The sequence below is a fragment of the Spea bombifrons genome, chromosome 4, assembly GCF_027358695.1.
Source record: "Spea bombifrons isolate aSpeBom1 chromosome 4, aSpeBom1.2.pri, whole genome shotgun sequence".
NCBI lineage: Eukaryota > Metazoa > Chordata > Amphibia > Anura > Pelobatidae > Spea > Spea bombifrons.
Window position 1 is genome coordinate 81,622,055 of NC_071090.1, and position 12,219 is coordinate 81,634,273.

The window sequence follows — 12,219 nt, forward strand, 5'->3', positions numbered from 1 at the left end:
ATTGAAGGTACAACATATTTAAGTATATATATGGATGATTTAAACACAACTCACCCTCATGCAATATCTTCACTTTTATTGAGAAGCTGCATGTTTTTATAGGATTATAGAAGTCATTTAAAACATAACACTGAGCAACTTGTGAAGCCATTGATTTAAATAAATAAGTCAAATACTGTCCACTAACAAACATCAAGGTATTTTTTTCATAATGCGTTTAACAGTGGTCCCGTATTTTATACCATTTCAGTTATTGATGATACATTTTTTGTTCCATATCTCCTTATTTAAGGTAACAACGTAATGGTTGCGGATGAATGCCCATTCAATGCATACATGAAAATCCAAATGCAAAAAAGCATTCAAACAATGCATCCTATACAGACATCTGCTGTGCTATCTGGCCACCGAGAATGCCAATAAAATTACCCAGATCATGAAAGTCTTGAAGGCAATGTTTTAAAGGACCCTTTGATCCAGCAGTTTATTTACCCCCTCGCATATCCTTTTGAGATATGGCCTGCAGGTCCCATCAACACTGTAAAGTGCTGTAAGGAATTCCATGTCGGCAAAATGATTGAAGACCCTGTTGATTCGGCTGTGAGATTTTGGTGTGAGGTGGCGCTGCACTAACTCGTGAAGAAGAGTTTTACAATCGTGAAGGAGTCCAGAGAGCACATTTTTATCAAATGTGTACTCGACTTCATAGAAACTCACAGCCGTCATTGCGGTCTGGTTCAGCTTTTTTCTGAATTTCTCCACAATTTCCAGCTCTTCTGGACTGAACTGGTTGTTCCTGTACAAAATGCCAACTTTCACAGCCACCTTTATAACATCCTTAAGAATTTTATGCGCCTCTTTTTTGTTCTTTACATGCTCCTTGGTCGCCTTGAACAGCTCGTCAAATATTTCACTGCTTGTATCATCAATAAGCATGTTTGCCATAGTCTTTGTCGCCATCTTGCTCAGGATTTTCTTCTGGGCTTGAACTGCAAAGCTCTTTGAGCTAAATAACTCAGGCCCTGTGCAAGGAAAAAAATAGATGCAAGTGTTACATATTCAATTGAAACTTTGTATTTCACTTTTAGTTGCACGTGTAATCGTTTGGCATTAAAACATTCTTTCGTGTCACATTAGGCAATATCAAAATCCAGCTCGATATTATCCAAACACACGTATGATGGAATAAGAGACGACTATAGTAATGTTGCAGGGAATTTCCAATAGACAACACAATAGGCATTAACATTATGACTTCTTGAGCCGTGCGATATATTTTGCTATAGACGTCACATATTCCTTCATCTGTGTTTTCTTTTTGGATAATATTCAGTTGGGTATTGTTATTGCCCGAGAAGACACACAGGAATCATCTGCGTGCTAACCCCATTACCAATATGCCCTTTGCTTGCGTCAGCACCAATACTAATTGTACAGATTTCATATGTTTTACAATGTTGTAGTTTATCTTTACTTATAGCAGGAATTAGCTGATTTAGTGCGGTTATGGTGGGGATTCACAAGGCTGCTGCACTCAGGACTACTGGAAAGAAATAAGCAAAACTACAATTGTAGCAATATATCAGCCATGTTTCATCATTTTCCAAAATACCGTGTAGTAGCACTTCATCATTTTGTGTCAGAATATACAAATGGAATGGCAATATTCGAATCAGAAATCCAAATAAAGACTGGTACTTTGTTAATAAAGGTCACAAAATTTTAGGCGTTATATCCATTATGCACTGGCAGTACCTTTATTAATCATCTCGTATGTTCCAGCATGTCATCCTCCTCCTCAATGATGAGAACACAAGTACTACCAGTTTAGTAATTGAAAATCTAATGGCCAAGATTAAAGCACAGTGGATTCTAATTATTGATGTAAGAGAAAACTCTATGAAAGGGTGAGTAATTACCTAACTGAATGTTTCAGGGGGAAAATAAGTCTTGGAAAGGCATCTAAAATGAACTGTTTAAGGAAGCAGGGAACAATTAAGTTATGTCTTCAATGTATGGAAGAAGAGGAGGTCTCGCTTGACTGGTTGACATGTTCCCTATTGATATAGGACATTGGTACTTGTGTCTGGATTTGCCCGAAGGTCTCTGGGTATGGTAGAAGGGACCCAGAAATTGTCTTTACCTCTTCCCATTTTATAGCCTTCCTGCTCCTATTTCCCACCAACTCACAGCTGGCTGGTCTAATCGTTTCCAGCTCTCCTATAGATTCTCATCATTATTTAAATAGTGGATTATAAAGACATCATTCCTTTTTTAGAGCCACCACCAACTTGAGACTCACAGTGATATATTATAGCCTTCTACATAAAAAATACAAAATAAACTCCTGAAAATGAAAAGGCAATGTATACATGGAACAAACATGAATAATAATAAAAAGAAATCAGTGTTTTACCCTAAAAAAGCCAAAATACAATAAAACTAAACCTTATTATGTTGGTTTTATTAAACTTTAACCGCAGTTGTTTTAAGTGGGATTATATACTTTCCAAAACTCTAAATTCCCTCATTGTAAACAACTTTTTTTTTTTTTAAACTGCAAATGGCACTGTAGTAAATGTATAATTATTTCTATTTTGAAAAGAGGCTCTTGAATTATTACATTCATTCCCGGGAAGTTGTTGTCCTGCCTGTACAGCTGTCTTTTTGAGCTGATGTTTTTGGTTAATTAGTATTTCTAGATCAACTTCCTGAATAAAATCAAACGCAGGAATAAAATTTGAATACAGAGTATGAACTAACCCTTTGAGTACCAAAGGGTATGTAATCCCTTATCTAGTTTTTATTTTTTTCTTATCTTATCTACATTTTGCATAATAATCCCTCTTATGTGTTGTGACCTTAAGGCTACCACAGGCAAATATTATTTTGTGGACTTATTGCATGTATGATGATGGTGGAATGTACACCAAATGGGCCAGGGCAGTCTTTAATGCGGGACCCTGGTAGCACTTTGTTCGGGGGGGGGCAAGGAGGGGTCCACCACCACAATTTGTGGTGTACGCCAGCTTTCCAGCTCTCTCCAGCAGCAGATTGGACTACCCTCTGCATTAGTAGGGACGACTGGGGCAATCATAGTTCTCCCTCTAACCAGACCAAAATAAAGGGATCACAAGATACAGATCTCTTTTTCAGTGCTCCCTCCCAAAGTGTGCCGCTGCTGAGCGCCGGGATAGGATGTCATATCCCAGCGCTCAGCATCAAAGCCGCTTGCACAGCACCACAGGACTTAAGATAGGGAGGAAGGGGGGAGATAATAGTAAAAAAAAAAAAAAAAAACTGTTGATTTAATTTATTTGCATGACTTTAAGGCCGACATATTTACTTCTATTTCATCCTTAGATCCAGGAGCAGCTGCCCCTTGAGCCCACAGCAACACCTGAGAGGATCATAACTCGCACGTCTGTTTCACTTGACTCACCCGAACCTTTATTTACTACGTGATTTGCGTTGTATTGTGGCCCTGTCTTGTACGTCTGGCATGAGGATGTCTCACCCCAGGCAACATATATTCAAGCCTGGTCCATCCATCCATGGTGCTATGGAGTGTGGATTGAGGGGCCAAGCAAATGCTTGCCCTGGGTCCAATCGATATTAATGACGGCCCTGAAAGGGGAAATTCACAAAGAGCCAAATAAAGACTATTTTGCCTACACCTATAAACTTGGCTCACACAGAGTATGCATAAGCTAGGTAGGCTTGCATACTTTGCCACTGACCCTACTAAACAATACTCCAAATTATATCCGTTGCCTGACAGATAGAGATATATATAGATATAGATATATATATATATATATATATATATATATATATATATATATATATATATATATATATATATATATATATTTACACACACACACACACACACACACACTTGTTTAGTAGTTGGCATTTCAGAAAATTAAAAATAGTTTGCATTTTTGTATTCTGTAAAAAAGCTACGAGGCTGATGATGTTTGCTACTCCAATGTAACTGCAATCAAACTTTCCATTTACAAAGATATTTTCACTGCTGCGTTTGTGATGGACAGGCTTATATGTGTGCAAAGAGTTAGAAGTGTATTGTATTGTATTGTATTGCGTCTCTCTCTCCTCTAGAATAGCAAAGGTTCCACATTAGATTATACTGGGGAAGGAGATCAAAGTGGAATGTGCATCAAGGGCAAGTTTCTTTCTCCTTTACATTCTCTAATTATAACCTGGTAACTATGGGGACACAAAAAGCTGATTTGAAGATCACCAATACTTAGCCTTAAGTTAAAACTTGCATGAGATTAAAGTTCTAGCGCAGTGATTTTCTTTCAGTAATGTGCTTGTAGAGATATCAATTTTTGTAATAAACACAGTGACTCAGTTTGCTAGAATTACATGGGGGGGGCAGGCAGCAGATATTGTCCAAAAGAAAGGAGCAGGTTTTATCAGTTTGCGATTTCATAAGGCAGCTGAGCATTCTCCATCACTTGCATAAATCCCCTATAATCACACATGAAGGAATCCTTCAAGCCGAGACAGTAATCTGCGTGATTCCTTATTCATGTTTCTCCCACCAATTCCCTTTCTTCAGAAGTTAAATGCATTCCAAGGTAACAGTAAATATTCTACGCATGGAACCGGCTGCATTATCAACAAAAACGAGAATACTTTTTTTATAGACCAAAAATACCAGGAAAAAATGGCTAAAAATTAAAAAAAAAAAAAAAAAAACTGCAGGCTAACCAGATTTTTAGCAACTAAAACAGATATTTGCTTGTTTAAGTGTAGCTTAAAATAAAAATATACTGCTATTTGTCTCCATCCTCCCTTGGGCATATATTGGTAGCGAGGAACATTGCTGCTAGGAAGTCCACAATCTGGAACATCACTTGGAATTAGTACAGAGATGTAGAGATGTTACTCCAAAAGGGAGTCCTGGTCAGTCCCTATGCTACTGCTGGTTTCCCATGGCAACCGAAACTGGCCCAACTAGCCACACATCGCAAGGAGGTTTTTACCTCCTTGCGATGTGTGGCAAGGATGGATGCTGAACTTCTTCCGTACATCAAAACTAGTAGAGTTTTCAATAATCACTACGGTGTTAAATTATTTCACACTGATGAACACTCTGCACAGAATTAAAGCTCATTTTTCTCCCTTCATCATCAATTTCCATGACTCTGGGAAGGAAATAGGCAGACTTGATGAACTGTCAGGCACTTGTCTGCTTAAAGTCTGATGCAGGCGTCAAAGATGCAACAATAATGCAGCTGAGATGGGGTAAATAGTAAGGGGAAGATACGCATGGGGTGGTAGGGGTATCTTCGAACAACGCCTGAGGATACTCTAGCCTTCTAGTGTATAAGGTTTCTTTAACAAAAGCAACACCCAAGTAGATCTGCTGCCTTAATATATCCCTGTGACACTTTCCCCAACTGTGTTGAACCATGGAAATAATAAAATAACGAGGCTTTAGCTTTAGAGCCACAGGATATTTTATACAACCTGCCGTGTCTATCTAGGGCTGCTCTGTAGGAGCTTGCAATGAAGTGTTCTTGCATAGCAGCGTGCAGACCCCAATTCAAAAAGTAAATGGACCCTATAAAATATTAAACATTATTCTGCCTCACTGGATGTTTTCTGGTCTTTCAAAACATACATGCACCCGAAAGATTTTGTTTGTCAGCCTAAGCACAAGATGAAGCAATCTGCCGATACACAATTATATATTATATATATACACACACACACACAATATACATCTGAACAAAAAAGAAAAAAGTGTGTGTGTATATATTTTGTATAGCAGGGGCAGCCGCCATAAGCTGTTGTGGAGACAGAACACTAAATGCTGCTCTGTCAATCATACCCCACCCAAGCATCATAAAAGGCTTTCTTATGGTGCCAGTGGCACAAACTAACCCCCAATTGCCACTAAGGCTAAGGCTAATGCATTAGGGAGAGCATGGCCACATAAAATAAATGACAAAATAAACTTTCAAAGACTGATCACATATTTTAGGGCAGACAAATTACTGTGCCCACGCCGATACCCACTGTTGAGGATGATACATGCACATTCATCCATCGTGTACTTTCATGCTCTGAGAAGCAAAAAGCAGTAACAGTAGCTTACCTTCCTATGTTTCAGACCTAAAGAAACTTTAATTTCACAAACACTTCATCACCCACATATATGCATACAAAAAAATACAATAATAATAAAAAAATTATATATATCCCACACACACGCGTATGTACATTTTAGCTTTTTATAGAATGTACTGTATATACGCAAGATGTCCTAGGTGGTCTGTCATTCTGTATTAACATTTACACACCATTACTATGCTTTGAAAACAACATGCTTTGTGTCATCTTTACAAAGGGAGTGAAGATAATATAATCCCAGCATTTTGTACTTTTCTACATGACAATAGACATTTTATTTAATGTTTTTAGAAACAAAACTGCATTATTAAACTGAGAATCGGCCAAGGAAATAATTTCCTGGGAATGTGTCCTCCTACTGTTGCTTTCCATCTGTTATCATTGTGAGTTACAATTAATGATCAACCATTGTGCACATTTCAAAGGCTACAATGGGGGATGCATATTATGCTTTATTCACCAAATATACTACATAGCTAAATGGATGAAGAAAACCAAAATGTCCATTTTAACTTGTTTATTACTGGCAGATAGCTTGCACATCTCCCTACCATACCCAATAAGCATCAGATTTGAAAGGAGTTAAACACAAACTTTGCTGACGGTCTACACAAGTTCTTCTTCCCACTTTTTCTTTTATTAATAATCAGTAAGCTGTTAGAATTGGCTAATTCAACAATAAAAAGGCTGGTATAAACACCATCAGTGTGTCTACTGAATTAAGCAAAGAACATTCACTGCTCACTAAGAATATATTACACACAAAATACAACCAAAACGTTACATTCTTATTCCTCCTTGAATACCAAAAGTATTTCCAGCAGCATCATTTTGGTTTTATGAAGGCGCTACTTGCTAGAAACGACCTTGGAAGCAAGCTCTCGATATGATTACCATTACATTCCCTAATGTCCAGATATAAGATCTCTAGGCCACTCGCTGTACGTAGCCTCCACTACAACCAAGTCATCTTGCCCCCATATAGTGTCTCGCCTTCTGTGGGATTTGGTGTTACATTTGTCCATGTTATTGATTGCATTTTTACTCTCCTCTTAATGTAAACAACCAGCACTCTATAAACAAAATGAAAAAATACTAATAGTGATGCCCGTGTCATAAAAAGGGATTAGTAAAGCAAACAGAATTTTATTGTAGATAAACTATTTCTGCTCATCTAGTCCTTCCCTACAATAAAATCTCCAAATAGAATACAAAGATAACCTTTTAGCTGAAGACTAAAGCACCCTGACACAATAAGTTTATATTGCCAAACCTGTCTGAAATACAACTCTGAAATAAAATTCTGTTCACTTTATCCAAATTATAAAAGAATATATGTGAAGTTTGTTAATGTTGTATACTTTCTGTCTAGTGACTAAAGATACAATTTCTGCTCTTCTCATCATGCCCAACCATCTGTCCACTTTATCACCTCTCATCTTACCTGGCCTCACTCATTCACTCTTGTCCCTACCTTAACTACCATCTTCAGTCTCTTCATCTCCAACTAGACCCTTCCCATCAATCAAGAATTCCAAGAATTCCACCATAACTCCCATCTTCAAATTTCTTAGAGAGGCCTTTTTGATTGTTGAACTACTGCTCTCTCTACTTCTTCCACAGCTTGTAAATACCTAACTCTTTACTTGATGCGATTGACGCTCTTCAATCTAGATTTTGCTTTTGCTAAAAAAACTAAGCAAAAAAAAACCAAAACAGGATTACTCAATGCAAGGGTTATTCCGATTAGGTAATAATTCTTTGCTTGCAGTACCAACATCTGTTGCTGATCTTCGTCTGTGCTCTACCTCCCATGAACGTATAAATACTCTGGGGATGCCCCATACTTTGCAATGCCCTTCCCTGGCATATCCGAGTCCTCCTTGTCTCCATTCCTTTCCAAGTACCCCTTAAGATTCACTTCTTCAGGGAAGCCTATTAATCAACAGTTTAACCCCCTCTTTATGCACTGCAATATTATTAAATTAGGGTTTAGAATTAGACAAACTAGTTGGTCTATTTCAAATAGTTTTACCTCTTGTGTAATATACCCCCAACTCCCTTTTTACCTTTTTTCTCCAAGTCCAAATTGATATGTGATGCACTACATGTTATGTCCTGTTGCACCCACTCTACAGCGTTATGGAATGTGATGGTGCTATATAAATAAATACCTCCCATAAACTATATATTCACGTGAAAACGTGTATGTTAAAACAATTGCTGGGCTATGAAATGGAATATTACGCGGTAATGTAATCTGTTATATATTTCTATTCTAATAAGATTTAAGCCCTCTAAAAAAAAAATCTAAATTCTACTGTACAGCTTAATTATAAACTGGTTTTAGTATATCGGAACGAAAATCGGTCATTTTCACAAAGTGTTAAAACCATTCTTTACCGAAAGCAAGTATTACTGCACTGCAGAATGTTCTTTTTTTTAGCAAATCTAGCCATGGACAGGAGATGCAGCTTTGAGGATTAATTAAGGCAAGAGTTATTCACAGAAGTCAACCAAGTAGCAGATCAAATGTGATCCACAGCATTACAGCGGCTTAGGGTAGCGGACAGACAAGACATGCCGATAGGTCCTGATCTGATTGCAGTTAGCAAAATTAGCTGTAAACACTTAAAAAAGGGGCATTATAGCCATAATAAAAGTACAACATATCCTCTTATGAATATTTATTATACCTTCCGGCTTGAACCTGTGTGAGGAACTTGTATTCCATATTTCTCTTGAATAAATCACTGCGGATTACTCTATGCTGTAATCCAAAATATTTCCACTTCTAATAATTAGCCTGTGTGTGTTTCAACTGGACTAAACAAAATCACTTTTTTTCTCACATCATAACTCACGAAAACCAAAACGACCATGTCATACAAAAATAAAACTTTGATTGTGTCACAGCATGGCAGCAAATGGGAATTTAACACATATTTACCACTACAGAATGTGCTGTATACACAACAGACCAATTTCAGGGTCCAAAAGATAAAGGGAAAACCCCCTCTAATTAACACCAATCCTCAAGAACAAAAATCTAAATGAATTAAGTTAATTTTTACTATACTCAAATAATTTACTTTAATCATTTACTTATGTTTTATTGAGTGCTTTGCTACTAATTATGCATCTATGTAATTAGTGGCTGGGTGATGTGATTTATTTCTCAGCCTATTTTCAGGTTATTTTATCTTGAGTATAATAAAAAGTTATTTTTTCACATTATATATTTATACACACATAACTACATGCACCAAGCATTGTCATCTTCTAATTTGCACATTGATAAATGTCTGATCACTCTTGTGGAATTTCAACAAGACAACCTAGGCTAGTGCCTATGGCTCCGGGCAAAGTCAGGTCAACTGCTATGGGAGACAATATTCATTATGATGTTATGAATGCCAATGAACTTCAAACATGGGGGCTCTTGATTTTCTACCTTGACTGGGGCAAATTGCCAGCAGTAGGACAAATTGTTGGTATAAAAGCAGATACACTTCTAAAAGACTTACACATAGTTTCACTGTTCTTTTGTATGGCAGTCACGGTAGAATCCAGATGTTAATTACAAGCAAATTGGCAGCTTTCCATTTCAGCTGTTCAAGAAGCTTTGACAGCTAAACCTTCGGCATAATTAACAGCCATGTAAACCATCAGAGCCCATAACTCATCTTCGCACTAAGCTCCGCCAGAAAAATAATAATAATAAAAAAGGAACAGGCCATGGGCGTCCGCCCGCAAGATTTTCACTTGTGGCTTTGAGCTTGATGGCTACCAGGGCCATCTTTAACATGGGGCAAAAGTCATTCTGGAAGGCCCAAAGCAGCTGCCACTTGAGCCCACAACAACCATGTTCGTGGGGGAGGGGGGTCAGAGGGCAAAGAAAGCACATAGAAGCTGTTTGGGGGCTATTGTGGCACAGACCAGCTACTTGGGGGCAAATATGGCACAGATAAAAATGTTTAGCGGCATTGACAAGCTGGGGCAAAGATGGCACAAATAGCCTGTATTGGGGGATGCGATTAGGATAGCACTAATAAACTGCATGGGTCAACAGGTGACATGTTATTTGGTGAAGTTGGGAGACCCCGGGGCCATTTTCCTCCATTGAATATAATTTGTGTGTGCACATTAACACTAAATGCAGATACTGAATGTTTTTGGGTTTTTTTGAGAAGAAGAGGGAGTTATGCAAATCCAGAGATACCATAGCATCACCTGCATATTGCATTTTAGTAGATCTCATAGCTAAGGGAGTGCTAATGTTTCCATTTGCATTCCTTTTGTCTCAGGATAATTAAACTTAAACTTTGATACTGTAAGAAAAACACCCCCTCAAAAACCCCAAAAGGAAACTGAATACTATTTTTATATGCCAAAGGGGTGATAATAACACATTTGTTTGCATTGCTTGCATATCCGGTACTGGAAGGATTAAAAATTAATGAAAAAATCCACATAACAGATAATAGCAACCATGGAAAGCAATTAATTTCATCATTCATTTCCTGTTTAATTACCAGTTTTATTTTCTTTTTCTTCCCTTGGGTAGTTCTGTTTTCATAGCTGTGCGCCAATGTAAGAACATTCTACATCTGTCATAGTTTTAATATTTGGGCTTACTTTACAAAGCAGACTGTCCTTCAAGAGGAACATATCAAGTATGCGCCATTATCCATCACACCCACTGGATCCAATTTTTTTTCCTTCCTTTGTTCGGGTACCTGATGGCAGTGTGAAGTCGGTAAAACAGAATACAAACATTATCGCGTCTTTTTACAACACCATATAGGTGCAGGAATATGTTATAATTTTCTTCAGCACGTATGTTAGATCTGCCCTCTTGACAAAAGTGCACGGCCCCAAAACGTTGTATTTCACTTGTGTCTCGGCTCTTATTGTTTTTACGTGGCCGATTTTGTATACTTAATGTTACATTGTGTAGATTCGGGGTGTGTTGTATAGGGTGGTTACTCACACAATAAATTTGCTTTGTATTATTTCAAATTGGTGTGCTGTGTTTCAAATGTATACATCTAGGCTGTTGAGAAGAAAAGTTAAATTGCTCGTCATTTTTTCTTTTAAAGTGCTATTAATTGGAGATGGGGGGGTTATACTGGGAAGGGGCCACTTATGGTCTTGCAGTAAACATTTCATGTGGCATCACTGGTCACCATGGTAGCAAGGAGCCATACTGGCTGCTTACCCCATGGTGCCCACCACTGCCTGCCTGAAGTCAGAGAGAAGATGGCAACTGCTCACAGACCAATCAGCAGATTCTCTACTTCTTAGACAGTGCCTTGTGGTCAAAGTTGAATCTTTTTCTCCGTTAGCATATAATACAGTGCTGAAAACAGTAATGAAGGTTAGCACTGAGAAAAACATGGTTTAATTTCACTTTGACAACAATGACAGCCTCCAGGTCCGCAGATAAAAGACATTTATTGGAGCAGTCATGTGATGTTATGGGTGACTTTCCCTGCTCAAACAGCCCCTGATCATCAGTAGTTTCACTAAATACAGAGCTTAGAGTCTCACTATGTAGGAGATGCATAGCTGGCCATCTGAGCCCACTTTACCCTAGGAGGTTTTTGGGGGAAATGTACATATTTTTTCATGAAAAGTAAAGCTATTCAGAAATACCTAATTCAGGGGAAATTATGCCACTTTTCACAATACAAAAGTAAAATATACAGAACAAGATATAAAAATCTGACTAAAATTAGTATATTAAATAAGTGGGGTGTGGGGGGGTATTACGAAAGTTTAAAAAATATATATATTCCGGGAATAAAAGGTCAACATCAGACCATTTTTCAATCAGATAAAAATGCTAACATTTATTTTAACATTTGTTTTTTGCTGTTTGTTTATTGAGTGTACCGTTATTGCAGCGATCAGACTTGTCTAAGTATAGTATAGCACTGCATCCTGAATTATTCTTTCAAGTGATTTACACACTGATGTTTAACTGACTAGTCTGTAATTTTCTGGTTGTGTCCATAATCCCTTTTTAAATAACAAGATCACATT

The 12,219-nt window shown here is 37.6% G+C and overlaps 1 protein-coding gene across 1 annotated transcript in view; it reads right to left on the minus strand.

Annotated features, from left to right (window-relative positions):
* Window positions 1-56: 56 nt before the first annotated feature.
* The window catches only part of TNFAIP8L3 (TNF alpha induced protein 8 like 3), a 24,879-nt gene continuing 12,716 nt past the window's right edge, over window positions 57-12,219 (minus strand). The window contains exon 2 of the mRNA XM_053465199.1: window positions 57-1,022. Within this exon, the coding sequence (XP_053321174.1) occupies window positions 460-1,022 (563 nt within the window). The 3' untranslated portion in view covers window positions 57-459. The remainder of the gene's footprint in view (window positions 1,023-12,219) is intronic.